Source organism: Thalassophryne amazonica, chromosome 8 (assembly GCF_902500255.1).
Source record: "Thalassophryne amazonica chromosome 8, fThaAma1.1, whole genome shotgun sequence".
NCBI classification, from domain to species: Eukaryota; Metazoa; Chordata; class Actinopteri; order Batrachoidiformes; family Batrachoididae; genus Thalassophryne; species Thalassophryne amazonica.
In genome coordinates this window covers 102,257,224-102,278,660 of record NC_047110.1, presented here as the reverse complement: position 1 = coordinate 102,278,660, position 21,437 = coordinate 102,257,224, and the positions used below count along the sequence as shown (strand labels likewise).

Below are 21,437 nucleotides of genomic sequence, written 5' to 3'. Positions count from 1 at the left end.
GGTTGACCATCTGGATGATCCAGAGGAGGCATGGGAGAAGGTCATGTGGTCAGATGAGACCAGAATAGAGCTTTTTGAATTCAACTCCACTTACCATGTTTAGAGGATGAGAACAACCCCAAGAAAACCATCCCAACGGTGAAGCATGGGGGTGGAAACATCATACTCTGGGGGTGCTCTTCTGCAAAGGGGACAGAATGACTGCACCCCGTATTGAAGGGAGGATGGATGGGGTCATGTATTGCGAGATTTTGGCAAACAACCTCCTTCCCTCAGTAAGAGCATTGAAGATGGGTCATGGCTGGGTCTTCCAGCATGACAATGACCCCAAACACACAGCCAGGGCAACTAAGGAGGGGCTCCGTAAGAAGCATTTCAAGGTCCTGGAGTGGCCTGGCCAGTCTCCAGACCTGAACTCAATAGAAAATCTTTGGAGGGAGCTGAAACTCCAAACCTGAAAGATTTGGAGAAGATCTGTATGGAGGAGTGGACCAAAATCCCTGCTGCAGTGTGTGTAAACCTGGTGAAAAACTACAGGAAACTTTTAACCTCTGTAATTGCAAACAAAGGCTACTGTACCAAATATTAACACTGATTTTTACAGGTGTTCAAATACTTATTTGCAGCAATAACATACAAATAAATTATTAAATAATCATACATTGTGATTTCTGGATTTTTTTTTTTTTTTTTAAGATTATGTCACTCACAGTGGACATGCACCTAAGATGAAAATTTCAGACCCCTCCATGATTTCTAAGTGGGAGAACTTGCAAAATCGCAGGGTGTTCAAATACTTATTTTCCTCACTGTGTGTATATATATATATATATATATATATAGGAGAGTCAAATGCATATTTAACTTGTATTACTGACTTTGATCCTACATGTATTTTAATCTAAGATGTTTTCTTCAACTTGCTTCAGCAGAGTATGCAACAGCACGCTCAAAGATGATGACAATAATAAAATCTTTTCAAACAATTCATTGTTGGACTAATATAATATGGTCACCACATTTATTTATTTATTTATTTATTTTTATCTTTTGCATTATGCATTCAAACCAACACATTTTTCTGATAGTCTTATAATAAATTACCAAGTCAAAGTTGTCCAAGTTGGTAATTTGAAGAAGAGTCAGTTTGAAATCACTCGAGGCGGTGGAGTACGTTCAGATTCAATCAGTCTCTAAATCAGTCTCTTATTCCTGCTGTGGTGTCTGACAGAAGCCTCACTTCCAAACTCAGACAACACAAGCAAATTCAGAAAACATAAATACAAAAAAACACCTGCAGCAATTCAGCAACAGGTGGCTGCATAAAAAAATATCTTAAAAAATGCTTGCAACATGAATAAAAACAGATATAACCTGCAGCACATGCAGCAATTTAATTACATGTCTGCTGCAGATCTCCACAACACAAAAAGAGGTTTGTGCCCAGAGGACTTTAATGTAACTTTAACAGACTGTTCATTGCACTGCACCTCTTTTTAACTCTATCCTTCTCGGCAGAGCTGAGTAACTTTATTTATTTTATTGATGATTTTATTCTTAAGATAGCTGTTTTTTGGTTTTATTTGCAGTGCATTGAACAGTAGAAGTCAGTAAAAGTGCTTGAGGCAGAAACATCTTTTTGTGTTGTTAGTATTTCTGTTGTAGAGCTTTGCAGTGCATCTTCTGTTGGGTGTGTTGGCTGAAATGGCAGCAGAAACATTTTCAAACTGGAGCTCCATGTTCATACAGAGCAAACTTCCCAACACTAGTTTCCAATTACACAAATTTTTAGCTTGGAAAAAAATTTTCAAGGTCAAAGTCCTGTTAGAAGTGGATTTTCATAAGCTAAAATATAATACAAAATATAGAACAAAAGGGCTTTTCAATGTTAAAAAGAATCAAATATCCACTAAATCCACAGATCAGATGCAGATCAAACTTAATCTATTCATAGTGAATGCCAGTTTGCACCTCATTGCCATAAATGATAGTGATTAAGACATTTTTGATTGAGATATAATGCAAAATGTACACCACATTGGGGTTTTCAATAATAAATTCAGTCATAGTCCGGATCAGATCCAGATCCAACTTTGTCAGGTGATAATGAGTGCCAGTCTGCACCTTAAATTTCAAGTATGAAAGTGATTGGGGCACATTTGATTAAGATATAATGTAAAATATACATTCAGTGGGGTTTTCATGTTAAATGTAAATGCCCACAAAATCTGTAATCTGGATTAGATCCAGATCAAACTTTTTCAATCGATAGTTTACCATCCTACATAAAGCATTCAAATATGAAAGAAATTTGATCTTTCTTGACAGAATTTTGAATTTTTGAAAATAAATTCAATGTTAAAGATAAGGATTTTTCCAATATTCCAAGATTTTTCCTGACTTTGCCCTTTGACCTATGATCTTGAAAATGTAATCAGTTCTTGCCTATCAGGATATGAATCTTCAGTATTAATTTCATAATGATATATGAAAAATTGTGGGCTCCAGGCTGTTCACAAACAAGCAAACAGAAAAAGAGGGGCGATAACAACCTCCTCCAACTTTGTTGGCGGAGTTAATTAAATTGATACCTGTGCTGTTGGTTATATTTGTGTGTGTGTGGGTTTTTTTCTTTTTTTTTGCAAGATGTTCTTCCGAATCAACTACCTGTTCCAAAATTTCTGCAGGTGTTTTTTTTTTTTTATTTATTGTGATTGTGCTTTCTGCATCTGGTAGCACTGTCTTAATGTGGAAGTGTTGTGGCCTCTTTCAGCCACCATACTCTGTTCCTCTTTCCAATGACACTGTCATTTCTACTTCTTTATAATTTTCCTCTCTGGAAATAGAACAAAATATTTTGTTTTCTAACACTTTTGCTACCTTCTTTGCAACTACCACTTTTTGCACATTTCTCTTGTCTGACTCTGTAGGTAGAGTTCGAGTGCATCAACCCAAAGAAACAGAAGAAAAAGAAGAATTACAAAAACTCTGGGATTATTGTTCTCAGGTCGTGTAAGGTGAGTGTGGTAAATGGATGAATATGTGGATGGTTGAATGGATGATTTACCATTAAGCTGTAATTAGCCAGACTGCTTTGAGCAGCGGAATCATATGTCTCATACACACACACTTCTCAAATCAATAGGCAGGCTATTTGTGAATAAAGGCGGCAAGAATAAAACATGAAGTCTCTTTGACGTGCTATTAACTTTCATATGTCAGGGCACTGGTTTCAGGATAAGTTAGGAAAATAAGATCTGTTGCAGTCTGTGAAACAATGTTATGAATAAAGTAAGCAGAGCAGGAGGTAGAAATTGTCATTAAAATCGACATCAATTCAAAATTCACAGTTGATTTTCTGTACAGATTAAAGACCTTGTGAGATTAAATCGTGAATGAGGAACAGTAGCTCAGAAAATTAGATTTTTTTTTTAATTCTGTAATACTCTGTTGGCTAATTGCTTTTCACACAAATCTCAACAAGCTGAAAATCTTTGTAATAAGTGACCGTTTCTGAATTTTTGTGTCTCTTTTATGTTTGACACCTAGTGTCAGTGTTGATTGTGGCTGTCTGTGGGCGCATTCTATGAATTGAAGTTGTTGTGAAAGTGTAGTGACACGGACCCACAACAGGGGGCGTTAATGAACGGACAATGGATAAGCCAAAAAGTAACAATTTAATGTTGTGAATCGCACAACGAAATACAGACAATAACAGAGGATGAGGATGGTCAATCATACACAAGGTGATGTGTCGGCAGGCTCGAAGATAGAAGACATCTGGCCAGAGAAGAGCCGGATCCCACACAGTTTCCACCGCCAACGGACCTGAAGAATACCGGAGCCGCCAAGTCCTGCGCCCCAGGTGGCCACTGTCTTCAGCAGTCAGACCCGGTACTGCTGGCAGAAACAGAAACAGTTAATGGTGGGTGTGTGAATACACACCCAGCAATCTTTCAGTGCTTAATTCCTCCAGGAGGGAAAACCTCCACCTCCAATCACACACTCGTGCAGCTTCTGTCTAACCACTTATCTGGATGGAGTGTGGAGCGAAGCCGTCGAAGATCACACCTAACGCCAATCCAACGGATAAGGAACACCACAGGAATACGGCTGCAAAGAGTTCAGACTATAATGCAGTTTCAAGTCAGCAGAGAAATTACCTGAGTGGTAGCTGATTTCTCGGTGGGGAGGTGGAGTTGCAGTCCGGCTTTTATGGATATTGTGGTTGATGAGTGACAGCTGGTGTTGACGAGTGACAGCTGTCACTCCCAGTTGCTATGATGCCCTCTCGTGCTTGAAGCCCGCACAAGCGGCCCACACAACAGGACCCCCCCTCAACGGGTGCCTCCTGGCGCCCGACCAGGCTTGTCCGGGTGACGGTTGTAGAAATCGGCCAGGAGGGCCAGGTCCAGGATGAAGCTCCTCTTCACCCAGGAGCGTTCTTCGGGTCCATACCCCTTCCAGTCCACCAGATACTGGAACCCCCGACCCTTTCGACAGACGTCCAGGAGCCGACGCACAGTCCATGCCGGCTCCCCGTCGATGATCCGGGCAGGAGGCGGTGCAGGTCCAGGGGTGCAGAGTGGTGAGGTGTGATGAGGTTTGAGGCGTGACACATGGAAAACTGGGTGGATCCGCAGTGAAGCTAAAGCTGCCAGCTTCACTGCGGCCGGACTGAGGACGGGAAATTGACCAATAAACCTGTCCTTGAGTTTTTGTGATTCCACTTGAAGCGGGATGTCCTTGGTCGACAACCACACCTCCTGCCCGGGCTGGTATGCAGGGGCCGGGGAAAGCTGGCGATCTGCATGGTCCTTGGCCCTCGTCCGGGTCTTCAACAGGGCAGAACGGGCGGTCTGCCACACCCGGCGGCACCTCCGGAGGTGGGCCTGGACCGAGGGCACTCCGACCTCTCCCTCCACGAGCGGGAACAATGGGGGCTGGTACCCCAAACACACCTCAAATGGGGAGAGGCCGGTGGCAGATGAAACTTGGCTGTTGTGGGCGTACTCGATCCAGGCCAGATGGTTGCTCCAGGCCGTCGGGTGCGCGGAGGTCACGCAGCGGAGGGCCTGCTCCAGCTGCTGGTTAGCCCGCTCTGCCTGTCCGTTTGTCTGAGGGTGGTACCCGGACGAGAGACTCACGGTGGCCACCGAGTTCCCTGCAGAAACTCCTCCAGACTTGGGAAGAGAATTGAGGACCACGATCCGAGACGATGTCCGATGGTATCCCATGCAGACGCACGACGTGGTGGACCAGGAGGTCTGCCGTCTCCTGGGCCGTCGGGAGCTTCGGGAGGGCCACGAAGTGGGCCGCCTTGGAGAACCGGTCCACTATCGTGAGGATGGTGGTATTGCCCTGGGATGGCGGGAGGCCCGTGATGAAGTCCAGGCCGATGTGGGACCAGGGGCGATGAGGCACCGACAGAGGCTGGAGGAGTCCCGAAGTCCTTTTGTGGTCAGCCTTGCCCCTGGTACAGGTGGTACAGGCCTGGACGTAATCCCGGATGTCGGCTTCCATAGACGCCCACCAGAAGCGCTGCTGGACCACTGCCACGGTTCTGCGCACCCCTGGATGACAGGAGAGCTTGGAACCGTGACAGAAGTCCAAAACCGCAGCTCTGGCCTCTGGTGGGACGTATAGTTTGTTCCTCGGGCCGGTCCCCGGGTCCGGGTTCTGTGCCAGGGCCTCCCGGACAGTCTTCTCCACATCCCAGGTGAGGGTGGCCACGACAGTGGACTCGGGGATGATGGTTTCTGTTGGGTCTGACAACTCGGCCTTGGCTTCCTCTTCGTGCACCCGGGACAGGGCATCCGATCGGTGGTTCTTGGTCCCGGGGCGGTATGTGATCTGGAAGTCAAAGCGCCCGAAGAACAGTGACCAACGGGCTTGCCTGGGGTTCAGCTGCTTGGCGGTCCGGATGTACTCCAGGTTCCGATGCTCCGTGAAAACCATGAAGGGCACCGTCGCTCCCTCCAACAGGTGTCTCCACTCCTCAAGAGCCTCCTTCACCGCCAGGAGTTCCCGATTGCCGACATCATAATTCCTTTCAGCCTGGGGCAACCTGCGGGAAAAATAGGCACAAGGGTGGAGGACCTTGTCGGACTCCCTGCTCTGGGACAGCACGGCTCCTATCCCTGAGTCAGAGGCATCCACTTCAACTATGAACTGGCGATTTGGATCAGGCTGCACCAAGACTGGTGCAGTCGAGAACCGGCGTTTCAACTCCCTAAACGCGGCTTCGCACCGATCCGACCAGGTGAAGGGGACTTTAGTGGAGGTCAGGGCAGTCAGGGGGCTAACTACCTGACTGTAACCCTTAATGAACCTCCGGTAGAAATTTGCAAAACCGAGGAACTGTTGCAGTTTCCTACGGCTTGTTGGTTGGGGCCAATCTCTCACCGCCGCAACCTTGGCCGGGTCAGGGGCGACGGAGTTGGAGGAGATGATGAACCCCAGGAAGGACAAAGAAGTACGGTGGAACTCGCACTTCTCGTCCTTCACAAACAGCCGGTTCTCCAACAACCGCTGTAGGACCTGACGTACATGCTTGACATGAGTCTCAGGGTCCGGAGAAAAGATGAGGATGTCGTCTAGATACACGAAGACAAACCGGTGCAGGAAGTCCCGCAAGACGTCATTAACCAAAGCTTGGAACGTCGCGGGCGCATTGATGAGGCCAAACGACATGACCAGGTACTCAAAGTGACCTAACGGGGTGTTAAATGCCGTCTTCCACTCGTCTCCCTTCCGGATCCGAACCAGGTGGTACGCATTCCTAAGATCGAGTTTGGTGAATATTTGAGCTCCATGCAGGGGCGTGAACACCGAATCCAACAGAGGTAACGGGTATTGGTTGCGAACCGTTATTTCGTTCAGCCCTCTGTAATCGATGCATGGACGGAGTCCGCCATCCTTCTTACCCACAAAAAAGAAACCCGCACCCATCGGGGAGGTGGAGTTCCGGATCAACCCGGCAGCTAAGGAGTCCTGGATGTAGGTCTCCATTGACTCTCGTTCCGGACGTGAGAGGTTGTACAGCCTGCTGGACGGGTACTCAGCGCCCGGGATCAAATCGATTGCACAATCGTACGGTCGGTGCAGGGGAAGAGTGAGTGCCAAATCTTTGCTGAAGACGTCAGCAAGATCGTGGTACTCCTCAGGCACCGCCGTCAAATTGGGGGGGACTTTGATCTCCTCATTAGCTGTCACACCGGGTGGAACCGAGGATCCTAAACAGTCCCGGTGGCAGGTTTCGCTCCACTGTGTCACAACCCCAGACGGCCAATCAATCCGGGGATTGTGCTTCACCATCCATGGAAACCCTAAAATCACTCGGGAGGTAGAAGGTGTTACATAAAACACAATCTCCTCCCTGTGATTCCCAGACACAACCAATGTCACGGGCTGTGTCTGGTGTGTGATTAATGGAAGAAGGGTGCCATCTAGTGCCCGTACCTTCAAAGGTGAAGGCAGAGCCACCAGAGGGAGCCCTATTTCCCTTGCCCATCTGCTGTCCAGCAGATTCCCTTCCGACCCCGTGTCTACTAGTGCTGGGGCGTGAAGGGTTAAATCCTCACTTAGGATTGTGACTGGGATTCGTGCAGATTTACGGGGTTTCCCCCGTGTGGGTATTATGACCCACCCTTAGCCCAGTCTCTAAGGACGAGTGCTGCTGTTTTGACCGTTTGGGGCAGTTTTTCTGCGTGTGCTCAGTTGAGCTGCAGAGAAAACACTCCCCATGGACCAGCCTCCTTTGTCTCTGATCTGATCGCCTTTTGGCCCTGCTCATTTCCATAGCAACGGCAGCAGGGGGAGCTGTCGTCACGTGGAGTGCCCTGGCTGTGGAGCGTGGGGAAGACGGCTCCCTTTCGGACCCGGGAGGAAGAGGGACGGCTTGTGCCTGACCACGCCCTTCGTCTCGCTCCCGTCGGTGTTCTGTCAATCGGTTGTCCAACCGTATAACCAGGTCGATAAGCCCGTCTAAATCCCGCGGCTCGTCCTTCGCCACCAGGTGCTCCTTAAGGACCAGAGACAGTCCGTTTACAAAGGCGGCGCGGAGCACAACAGCATTCCAGCCGGCTCGCGCTGCCGCGATGCGGAAGTCGACTGCATACTTAGCTGCGCTCCGGCACCCCTGTCTTATCGACAGCAGCACACTTGAAGCGGTCTCGCCTCTATGAGGGTGGTCGAACACTTGTCTGAACTCCCTCACAACCCCAGTGTATCATGTTAGGAGCCGTGAATTCTGCTCCCAGAGCGCCGTAGCCCAGGCGCGTGCCTCTCCTCAAAGCAAATTTATAACATAAGCCACCCGGCTAGCGTCTGACGCGTACATGACGGGACGCTGTGAAAAGACGAGCGAGCACTGCATTAAGAAGTCCGCGCACGTCTCGATACAGCTTCCGTACGGCTCCGGAGGGCTTATGTATGCTTCAGGGGACGGTGGGGGGGTTCGTTGAACGACCAGCGGAATGTCTGTTTCAGGCCTCCGGTCAGCAGGAGGAGGTGCTGCAGCAGCGCCCTGAGCCTGCGTTTCCACCTGGGCGGTGAGAGCCTCCATCCTCCGATTGAGAATCACATTCTGCTCGGTGACTAAGTCCAACCGAGCAGTGAAAGCGGTTAAGATTTGCTGCAGCTCACCTAACATGCCTCCTGCTGACGCCTGTGCACCTCGCTCTTCCATTGGCTGTTCAAGCGATGGTTGACGCCCCTCGGGATCCATGATATTGGCCGAGAAACTGTTGTGAAAGTGTAGTGACACGGACCCACAACAGGGGGCGTTAATGAACGGACAATGGATAAGCCAAAAAGTAACAATTTAATGTTGTGAATCGCACAACGAAATACAGACAATAACAGAGGATGAGGATGGTCAATCATACACAAGGTGATGTGTGGGCAGGCTTGAAGATAGAAGACGTCTGGCCAGAGAAGAGCCGGATCCCACACAGTTTCCACCGCCAACGGATCTGAAGAACACCGGAGCCGCCAAGTCCTGCGCCCCAGGTGGCCACTGTCTTCAGCAGTCAGACCCGGTACTGCTGGCAGAAACAGAAACAGTTAATGGTGGGTGTGTGAATACACACCCAGCAATCTTTCAGTGCTTAATTACTCCAGGAGGGAAAACCTCCACCTCCAATCACTCACTCATGCAGCTCCTGTCTAACCACTTATCTGGATGGAGTGTGGAGCAAAGCCGTCGCTGATCACACCTAACGCCAATCCAACGGATAAGGAACACCACAGGAATACAGCTGCAAAAAGAGTTCAGACTATAATGCAGTTTCAAGTCAGCAGAGAAATTACCTGAGTGGTAGCTGATTTCTCGGTGGGGAGGTGGAGTTGCAGTCCGGCTTTTATGGATGTTGTGGTTGATGAGTGACAGCTGGTGTTGACGAGGGACAGCTGTCACTCCCAGTTGCTATGACGCCCTCTCTGCTTGAAGCCCGCACTTCAAGCAGGGCGCCATCTGGTGGTGGTGGGCCAGCAGTATCTCCTCTTCAGCGGCCCACACAACAGAAGTTCTGCCTATTTCCTTTTGATGTCAGTAGATGATGAGATTATTTATTTGTGTCTTCCTTCATCTGATAAGACCGGTCACAGGAAGAAACAAACTTAAAACTCAGTTACCATATGGAACCTTTACATTGCATGTGCACTGAAGCAGTGGTGGGCACAGCTAACCAAAAAGTTAGCTTTGATAACCATTAATCAGATAACTGAAAAGTTATCTTTTATGACAATAAACCGATAAACTGCTAAAAAATATATCTTTATTACAGATAACCGATACCTATTAGTATTGATTTGGACGCGGCCGCGTCCGATTACACTGTCGGCTTCTGATAAACCAGTTTAACTTTAAGCGCCGCACGGGCTGCTGGGTAAATTCAAGGATCACCAACACAAAAAAACGCATGAAAAATGAATAAACAAAAAAATTAAATGCCAAACACTGTCGTCATCTTTCAAAAGCAGTAAAACACAGTATTAGAAGTCAGAGTTTATCTTGGTATTAGATACACTGTCATTTACGAACTAAAAGCTGCCGCTTTTTTCCCACACGCTTTCAACCTTGCGGCTTAAACAACCAAAATACATCCATTAATGCATTGATTGGCAGAGTAAAATACACGTAGTAAATATAAATTCTTACCTGTTAGTTTCTGTGGGATTCATCTGAATAAATAATCCACATAAAACGTCCTTTTTTAAAATCGAAAACAGTGTTGAAACGTGAAAAAAAGTCGCTCCCTCTGTACATTGAGCCGCGCCATGAGAGCTCCTCTCCCCCACCGAGTCTTGGCGATTAAATTACAGCCACAAAAAATTTAATAAAATAATGTTAAAATTAGTCTCTTTTGTTTTTGTGTTGAGTGGACAAGTCACTGTAACGTCCAGAGAACTTGAACTACACTACCCACAATGCTTCCTGCGTTGACCGGCTAATCATGTTTTGCTTAATGATGACGTAATCAACAAGGGACAGGCAGCCAGTCTGTTCAGTGGCTATAAACACACCATAAATGTAATAAAATATTTGATTTTAGGGTTTACAAACGTTTTTGACCATTAAACTTTACCAGCAAAGAAATTATCGGAAGATAATTGGTCCGATGATGGGTTTTAAAACTTATCTGAAAAGCTAATCCGATAGCAAAAACATTAGCTTTGTTAATTATCTGCTATCGGATTAGCTGAACTGTGCCCACCACTGCACTGAACAAAAAGTGCAGTGGTACTTAAAATGTCACAGAATTTTGAACCTTATTAGCAATTAAAGACAGTAAAATGGGTGTGGACCAAAAACATCTAAAATACAGGCCTGAACAGTCAATGTGAAGTGAGCTACACTAACCGTACTTGTTGCTCAAAGTTGCAGCTAAAAACTGTTGTACTTATACATAGAAATAATCCCATGTGCCACTGCGACCCTGTTAAATGTGACCACAATAAAGACAAGTCTTTGCACGTAAGTTACTTTAATTAACTTGAACCTCTACTTAGGTGAGACTACTGTGGGCTAACTTGGGCTAAAGCTAAAAGGCTACAGTAGCTGCTCCGGGGAATGTATTAAGCAACAACAAAGAACTAACATCACTTAAACAGTCAAAGTATATCAAAATAAACATTGAAACCATGCAAACTTAAAGCTGCAGTGTGTAGGAGTTAGTGCCATCTAGTGCTGATGTTGCACATTGCATTATGTTGTTGCCAGTGATGAATTTGATTCCCTTTACATTTTGAAGAATTGCATGGAGGAGCAACCTTTGTTTCCACTTCTGTTTTTGTCAGTCTTCCAGCTGCACTGCAAATTGCAAAAGACAAGACAAGTATGTCCCTTTTGGGCTAATGTATCAACATGACAACCTCCACGAGGGGGGCCACGCCCGTGCTAATATGAAGGGCTCATTATAGTCTTCTGAAAACACGTCAGTTCGTTGTTGCAGGTCATTTATATGCTAATGAATAGATGGTTATGAATGACATATTCCATTTCTACTGATAAATGCCCCTTAATCCTACACACTTCAGTTTTAAAGTAAAAATAATTTAAAGGGCAGAACAGTTGCAGCTCTGTTATAATTTTAACCATTCTTGAGCCTCACCAAGCAACAGAATCGCAGGATGTGATGTCACCAAAGGCAAAGAGGGCAGAACAACTACCACAGTGCAGAACCACCTTGGGTCCTGGTTGGCAACCATCCATTTAGACCACGAGTCCATCCTCACCTCCCAAAATTTGCCATCTATCTTATGCAGTCAGGTGATGTGTAGGCATCTCCTTGGAATCATCCAGTTGATGGTGTCTTCAGCACTGAGGCACCTGCACAGTGGATCACATTCAGGGGAACACACCTCGTAGCCACAGTGTTGTAACTGACAGCGTTGCAACCTGTATGTGCCATCAGTAGTATTTCTGCCTTAATTTCTTCCTCTTTTGGGGCTATCATTCAAATTACCCTGTGTATCACAGCACAGCCTGACTACTGATGTGTCATCAGACAGAACTGAGAGCCAAGAGTCTATTTTTGTCCACCATACAAATATTCTCCAACATTTTATCTCTGCGTTAATCCACCAAAACTTCACAAAGGTTCCTTAAAGCTCCCACTTATTTGACTTTTCACATCAGCAACTAATTAATTTCTACCACACGTTGTTGCAGAGCTAGATAAAAAGGAGCGCTGTCCCTTTGTATAACAAAGTCACTTCTTTGCAAATCCCATCTCCTGATTGGGGTCAGTCTTACATTTCTTTTACCATGCAGGTTTTGGTAACACATTTATAACACCCGCAGCTCCCTCCACAGGGTGAATTTTGCCACATTACGTTAAAAGACCAAATATTTAAATGCCTGCTGGGTCAATATCAAAGCTCTTTGCATGTGATGACAAAGTTACATAATTGAATTTTATGCACACAATAATGAACAAGCCTTTCACGTGCACATCACCCATTCACACACACACACAAACATGCACACATAGACAAATATGCATTAAACAGCTAATGCAGTCAATACATTTGTTTGCTGCTGCTATGGATTAGACTAATGACATTTAAATCCATGCTAAATATTGATTGTAATTGTAAGTGTTGAGGCTCAGTAATAATCTGTGCTTCATGGGTCGTAACTCAACTCAAACACAAAGGTCTTTTTTAGGGTTCTGCAACTAAAAAGGTGTTGGATTTTATAGCAATAGTTTATGACAGAACAGAAATTCTTTTATTATTATTATTTGCAGCAGTGTTAACTGAGTGTGACACCCACAAAGTTCACACCAGTCATTGGCTTGAATTGGTTTCGGAACATGGCATTTTTTGACATGCACTGACCTTTTCTCTGTAGATTACTTGTTGTTCCTTTTGCCTTCTACTGGAGGTGAATGTGCGCAGTATGTGTAATATTTTCACAGCATGTTGAAAACATGACACTTTGTGGAATCCTGCCCATTACATTTTTTTTTTTGTTGCATTTACTATCAAAGATTTCTACTGATTTATATTTAAGTGTCTGTCAAATAATTAAATGTAAATGTAAACCAGATAAACATACAAGCAAGCACACGGTACATATAGTACATATAGTGACCCTATGTGCTTTATTTTCCCTGCGCTGGTAAAGTTGTACAGCTTGGACAGCAAAAATGTAGATGAGTGAGTCAATTAGTCCATCCCAGCCAGACTGTAAAGACCGTAACACAAAAACAATAAATGCTGTCACCTTGTAACTCATGAAATAAAAAGAACGCACAAAGAGGACAAATGCTATTGAATTTGGTGAACTTTGATGTGCCAAATTGATTGAAGGGGCTGGATCCATGTGCTGGATTGGATGATTTCTGTGGCAGATGTGAGATGGACTCTACTATAGCAACCGATCCAACAAGTGGGTTGATGACCCCACCTCCTCCCCTGACGGTGGACTGGATGCCTGCATGGACTCTTGTCAATTGTTGTCTTGTGTTCTGTATTGTAAACCTTTTTGGGAGAATGGCCTAAGCAGTGGGTCACCCCTTTGAGATTGGTCTGCTTGAGGTTTCTTCCTCAATATCATCAGAGGGAGTTTTTCTTTACCACTGTCACCTGTGTGCTTACTCTAGGGGTTGGTAAAGTTGGATCTTACTTGTGTGAAGCACATTGAGGCAGCTTTGTTGTGATTTGGTGCTATATAAACTAAATTGAAATTAAATTAAAATTGAAAGGGCAACTTTGCTTTGCTTATGAAATATCCTATAGGTGTGTCTGCCACCTGCTGGACAGTTAGCAGAGACACCCGCTTTCATGGGAGTAACAGTTAACAAGTTATGGATGGTTATTGAATGCTGGGTAAATGGTTAAAAATGACAAACAACTGTGGTTGAACTCACTTGAACTCACTTTTTGAACACCGGATGTGTTGTGTTCTCATTGCTTTGTTCGCTGCACTCAGCTAACAAGCTAGTAACTGTGTGTTAACTGTATGCCAATGTACCCCAACAAAGAGAACCACAAAGTGAAGTAAGCAAAAACAGGTTTAATGTCCACACACAAAAAAAATGCAAAGTCCAAGTAGGTGGTAACAGCCTTAATTGTTACCAGTCAGAGGTCAGGCACACGGGTGAGCAGTCCAACAGGAAACACTGTTTCTATGGGAGACAGCAGAGTGTTATCCAAGTAAACAGGCAAAAGGTCAGTAACAGAGAGTTGTCATACCAAGCGATCAGTATGAAATAAAAACCAGAAAGGTGGGATGCAACAAAGGTCTGTAACAGGAAGGCAAAAACACTGGAATAAAACACGAGGAATAACAACGTAAGAGAGCAGGATGAAGTGGTATTATCTGGCAACAAGTGAATGCTCTAAGAGCGGTTAAATAGGCCACTGATCAATCAAATGTGGAAGTGGACAAACAGGTGAAAGTGTTAGGCCAGACAGGAAGTTAAGCTCCATGAAACATCCACAGCAGAAACGTCAAAATAAAAGTGCCAGAGAGTATTTACCACAAGGGAGAATTAACCAGATCACAAGGAGAATAATAGTAACACTCACTCACTTATCTTCAACTGCTTATCCGGGATCAGGTCTTGGGGGGCAACAGCTCCAGGAGGGGACCCCAAACTTTGACCACCTTTGACTGGGGGATACCGAGGCATTCCCAGGCCACTGTGGACATATAATCTCTCCACCTAGACCTGGGTCGTCTCAGATGGATGGGCCTGGAACGTCCATAGGGAGGCGCCCAGGGGGCATCCTTACCAGATGCCCGAACCACCTCATCTGGCTCCTTTCAATGTGAAGGAGCAGCAGCTCTACACCAAGCTCCTCACAGATGACTGAGCTTCTCACGTTGTCTCTAATAGTAACACCTGGGGCCTCATGTACAAAGACTTGCGTGGACTTTCTATTAAAAGTTGTCGTACGGCAAAACCCTGAATCTGGCGTAAGCATAAATATATTTAGATGTATGAAAGTGTGCAGAGGCATGAATCCACGCACCCTCGGTTTGTACATCACACTGAATGTGGAACTGAACGTGGAACCGAACTCCTCCCTGGCCACGCCCTATTTAAATATGCAATTTCATGTAAATAGGCCCGTGGAGCAGGGATTCCCCACAACGTCACATCAGACAACATCAACACAGAAGAAAAGCAATTGTACTACAGATGAGTGGAAATTACGTGGAGACACGCAGGAGTAGTTTTTATTCAGTGCGCTGTTAAATGGATTAATCATGAAATTGGAAAAATGTTTGTGAGAGCGACGGAACGTCAGTGTGTGAGGCTGTCACACAGAACAGCGCGCACACACTGACGTTAAAAAGGTGAGGCGCACCTCTGCTGACAGTGTGACATTCACAATTTACACACGTGTTTATTGACACATACTGACCACAGGAAGCCTGTTAAGAAGCTCTGCAGCTCACCATCAAACAAAAATAAAAAAAACCTTAACAATAATAATAATAATAATAAACAAATTTTAATGCGCACATACACAAATGTGTCTGCGCTGGGTTTTGTTCAGAACAATTACACGAATAAACTATTTTAACAGAAGCAGCTCCCCATGGCTCGCTGTGCCACATACTGTATGATTTGAACATTGATGGAATGAAAATGTTTCCTATTAACAGAAACAAACTCATGATGTGATGGCGCCTTGATAGCAACGTGTGCAGTTAATAGCTCGATTACATTTGGGAAACCGGCTCTCACTGCACAATGTGCTGTAATGGTGAAATGTACCCCGATGAGATTCGGATGATTGCGTTCCACACAGCTGGCGCAAGGTTGACTGGCACACGCCTGACCGATCAGCCAGCTCATGCTTGTCTGTGTGGGCACAGACAACCCCTGGCTCCTCGCTGTATTGCGCTCAGAGCCGACCGCAGTTTGTGCGCAACTCCAGTTATCAGTCGCCTTGGTAATCGAAATCAATTTCAGAGCCAATTATCCTCATTTGGAAGTAAATCCTCATATTCCCTGAATACATGCTCACGTCAGATTGCACCATTTGCTGCCATTGTTAGTGCCATTTTACGCATGCTTTTATATCCACCCATATAATTGCAAGCACGTGGGTGTGTTAATTGTTCATCACTGTGTCGCTGATGTGCACATCACTCTGATGACTTCTTGTTTTCACACTATTAACGGTTCCCAGCATCACCTTTACATGTCCACAGTGGAACAATAGCTGTAGAAACGTGTGTGCGCCAGCGTGGATTTTTGCGTGACGTACCGACTGCACATTTCTACGCTCAAGTCACTTTTGATGCATCTGCACCTGGATTTGGAGGCGGGTGTACGCTTTGTACATGAGGCCCCTGGAGAATAACACCAGAGACAAAACAACGTGGAGAAGAACACCAGAAACACAGTGAAGCGGAAATAAACCTAATCACCAAAATGTGACCCATAATACTGTGGATAGAAGCTGGAGTTGGGCTGATTTGATATTTTGGCTTGGTATTGAATTGATATTGGCCAAAATTACTGGGTTGAATATCAGAAATTAAAAAAAACAAACAAACAAAAAAAATAATGGATCTGAGTCTTCCATTCTACATCTGAGTCATGTTTTTGGCTTTGTATGCAAATATTTGCTTTACAATTTGAGTTGATGTTTTTGACAGATTGTTCATTTAGCAAAGTGCATCCAGCCCGATGCATTTATTAACAGATTCTTTGTTTTAAAAAGTGGGAAATTTGCACTGGGTTTGTATCATTATCAGCACATACTAAAGGTTCTCGTATCGTTCTGTATCAAGCCGTTCCTGCTATCTGACGAAAACAATGTTCCACTTGGTGTTGAAACATATTAAAACACAAGTGAATGAACTATGATCGCACTGATTTAGAATTTTCTATGTAACGGCTGCAGTCAGAGCTGCATTTCTACATTCACCAGATTGTTACTTGACTCTTTTTCCCATTTAACCCTGAATGGGTTTGAATTCATTGCTGTGTTTCTCCAGATTACACGGGACTACACATTTCTGGATTATATCCTGGGAGGATGCCAGCTCATGTTTACTGTGAGTACGATATTCGCATGGCCTTTTTTTTTTAATCTTGTCTCTGCAGTGATGTGATAATGAGCACCCTTTTCCACATGGTTTGCTCTCTAAAACAGATGGGGAAACATTCAGTTTTCTATTTTCATCTCTGAGGGTTACGGTTGGATCAGGATCATTTACATACAGAAAGCAGTGGGGTGAATGGGGAGGATAGAGATGGCGGGGGGACGAGCGGTGCTAAGAGTAATGGGACGTTTTGAGAAGCTGAACAGATGGACATAAAGAGAGGACATTAAAAAGGAGTACACAAAGGATTGATGTTATGAGATACGACTGTCGCTGAGTTGTGGATTCTAAGACAAACAGGTATCATACAGAGTGCTGAAGCATTCCAACACCATTAATTATTTTGGTAGGGTTTTCTTTTGTCCCTTTTTGTGTTTATTGGATAGGAGCCAACAGAAATCAACAGACAACGTGCTTTTGCACTAGTAATTTGTAAATAAACTGTGCATATCGTAGACTCCCGAAGATGTGTCCCTGCTGCAAACACAGCTAGTTAGTTAAGTCTGGTGTTTCTTCACCAGAGCAGTGTGGGTGGAGCACGGATAGCTGGAAAAAACATGCATGACAGGTGATCTCCAGGAGCAGGGCTGTGGTAACCCCTCACAGTGTAATTTAAAAAAAAATGGAATTGGTTACAGTCTTTACGGCCGTCAGTAACTCAGTTCTTCAACAGCTAAATTGGGCACACACACAAAAAAGAGAAAAGCAATTGAAATTGCTGCAGTTGGTAACGAGCTGAGTTTTTTTTTTTTTCAAATTAAGTGAACAAGCTGGTGTGAATATCACATGTGATAAGTTGGATCCACCTAATTACCCTGCATGTCAGTGAGTTGGGGATTATTTTCACTGGCATTTGTGTTTCTGTGGACAAGATATCTCAAAAACAGCTGGGCAGATTTCCTTCAAACTTGGTGGGAATATGGCCTGGATAAATGTCTAGAGCTATTTAGATTTTGGAGTAGTTTGGTCAAAGATCAAGGAAAAATACCCATTTTTTTTTTGTATATCTCAACAATCAAGAAGCCTAGATGGATGATTTAAAGCATAAACAAAATATTGTGATTGATTAGTTTGAATGACATCATGATGAAATCATACATAGTTAAAAACACCATGACAGATGTGTATATTTACTTGTACATTTGGGCACCCCTGATGATTTCCATGATTTTCCTTTATAAATCATTTGTTGTTTGGATCAGCAATTTCAGTTAAATATATCATATAGCAGACAAACACACTGATATTTGAGAAGTGAAATCAAGTTTATAGGCTTTACAGAAAGTGTGCAATAATTCTTTAAACAGAATTGGGCAGGTGCATAAATTTGTGCACCCCAACAGAAAAAAATAAATCTATATTGAGTAGATCCTCCTTTTGCAGAAATAACAGTCTCTAAATACTTCCTATGGCTTCCAGTGAGAGTCTGGATTTTGGTTGAAGGTAATTTGGACCATTCTTCTTTACAAAACATCTCAGGTTTGTTGGTTTCCAAGCATGGACAGCCCGCTTAAAATCACACCACAGATTTTCAATAATATTCAGGTCTGGCGAATGAGATGGCCATTCCAGAATGTTGTACTTGTTCCTCCGCATGAATGCCCTAGTAGATTTTGAGCAGTGTTTAGGATCATTGTCTTGTTGAAAGATCCAGCCCCGGGGCAACTTCAACTTTGTCACTGATTCATGAACATTGTTCTCAAGAATCTGCTGATATTGACTGGAATCCATGTAACCCTCAACTTTAACAAGATTCCCAGTACCTGCACTGGCCACACAGCTACACAGCATGATGGAACCACCTCCAAATTTTACTGTAGGTAGCAAGTGTTTTTCTTGGAATGCTGTATTCTTTTTCAGCCATGCATACCACCCCTTATGTCCAAATAGCTCAATTTTAGTTTCATCAGTCCACAGCACCTTGTTCCAAAATGAAGCTGACTTGTCCAAATGTGCTTTAGCATACCTCAAGTGACTGTGTTTGTGGCGTGTACGCAGAAAAGGCTTCCTCTGCATTACAGCATCATACAGCATTTCTTTGTGCAAAGTGTGCTGTATAGTTGAACGATTTGCAGAGACACTATCTGCAGCAAGATCATGTTGTAGGTCTTTGGAGCAGGTGTGTGGGTTGATTATGACTCTTCTCACCATCCTTCGCTTCAGCTTATCTGAGATTTTTGCTGGCCTGCCACTGCGGTCTTCCCTTTCCTCACTATGTTCCTCACAGTGGAAACTGACAGCTGAAATCTCTGAGATAGTTTTTGTATCCTTCCCCTAAACCATGATGTTGAACAATCTTTGTTTTCAGGTCATTTGAGAGTTGTTTAGAGGCCCCCATGTTGCCATTCATTAGAAGTGATGCAAAGAGGGGAAACATTTGCAGATGGGCACCTTAAATACCCTTTCTCATGATTGGATTCACCTGTGTAAGGAGGTCAGGGGTCAGTGAGCTTACCAAACCAATTTTGTGTTCCAGTAATTGGTGCTAAATGTATTAAAATCAATAAAATGACAAGGCTGCCCAAATTTATGCACCTGCCTAATTTTGTTTAAATAATTATTGCACACTTTCTGTAAATACTAGAAACTTCATTTCACTTCTCAAATATCAGTGTGTTCGTCTGCTATATGATATATTTAACTGAAATTTCTGATCCAGACAACCAATGATTTATAAAGCAAAATCATGAAAATTATCAGGGGTGCCCAGACCTTTGCATACAACTGTGTATTGTGTTGTGTTGTGTAGAACACACAGGGTACACATCAGCCCTCTGATGCCTTTCATTCATTTGAGAGTTACCAGTTGAAGCACTATATTAGGTTGGTTCAGTAAATTTTTATTTTTTAGTGTAGTTGCAAAGAACGTTATTGGATAATATGACAAATTTAATAAATAATGTGTAAATTATGGGTTGATGTTGTCATTAGTAAATGATAAAGTAGTTGTCCTTTACCAGTGAAGAATTTAGGAACTTGCAGCCCTTAGGACTCTGCACATCCTCCTTTCTTTCTCCTGGATGACGGAGGAGAATGAGAAACATTTCAAGCATAAATCAGGATGATGCTTAAAAACGAGCATTCAACATATAGTGTTAAACAGAGATATCAGAATGGGAAGAATTTGCAAAACACAGACAGACGAGTGTACATGTCTTTGAATCCTTTCTTCCTCGAGGTTTTGCCTGTTTGTAATGAGTGGAGTTGCAGTGGAATGCACACCTCTTCTAGTGCTGATGAGATGAGCAAAATTAAGGCGGAATGGGAACTCTGAAATCCTCGCTGCTTCCTGCTAATCTTTTGCCACAGACCTACAGCTCCTTCAGTGATGTGTGCACGCACAGATAATATTCTTCAAAATCTATGAACATGCATTGAAAAACGTGAGCGCAAACATGTAGCCCCCTCTGTCTTATGATTTCACATTTGCATATGATGACAATTTGCATGCATCCTCCCGAGCCCTCTTCTGCATGCTTGCACCCCCATGCACAGCTTTAAACGTAATATCCTCTTCCTGCAAACATTTTATCGCACGGACGTCTCCGCTATGACAAGAATGCAGCTGTATGTGTGCATGCACATAAGTGCACATGTAGAATTTCCCTTCTTTACATGCATTGACTGATTTACAGTGTGCAGAGGCACAAATAATCTCAATCATTGAAGACATCTTCTCACATCCACACAGCCTTTATGTGTACAGATTTATACTGCCACACACACACAGAGGAGCACACAAGTTCAGATAGATACAGTTCAAACACACACACACGCAGAGCTGTTCTGCGTTGTTCAATCAGACTTAGTGTGGCCCTAATCCTAATCTCCACCAAGAAAAAGTGTCTTCTTGCGGTTGTGGGAGCTGAAGGACAGACTAACATTCATCTATTACACACTACAACACAAAGAGACTGCCGATGGACTGTTAGTGAGATGCACAGTTTCACCAGAATTACATTTTCATACTTATCTTATTTTAGCTATAAAACAGGTTTGTTACATTATTTTAGTAACTGGAGAATTTAAAAGGTTTAGATAGAGTTATTTGAGAAAGTCTTCCCAACATAGACCCCTGTTTGGACAGTGATACAATTTTTGTAATTTTGCCACTGCACACCAGCGTGACCTGGCTAGGCCCAGTGAAGCCCCCCCCCCACAGCTCCCAAACAAGCTAAAACTAACAGGCTAACTTTGGTTTGTGTGGTTAACTCATATTTTTCATTCTGGGGGTAGTTTTCATATTGGTTAGCTTGGGGCAGGTATTGGTTGTCTTGGGGAAAAGTATGACTGGCATATTGCCTCAGTACCCATGGCTCCATCAGTGGATCTAATGTCACTAAGCTACCGTGACATG

General features: G+C 44.1%; 1 protein-coding gene across 1 annotated transcript in view; it reads left to right on the top strand.

Moving 5' to 3' along the window:
* cpne2 (copine II) overlaps positions 1-21,437 on the top strand; it is a 167,275-nt gene that overhangs the window by 63,991 nt on the left and 81,847 nt on the right. Inside the window, exons 8-9 of the mRNA XM_034177110.1 lie at positions 2,931-3,017; positions 16,973-17,032. Of these exons, the coding sequence (XP_034033001.1) occupies positions 2,931-3,017; positions 16,973-17,032 (147 nt within the window). The remainder of the gene's footprint in view (positions 1-2,930; positions 3,018-16,972; positions 17,033-21,437) is intronic.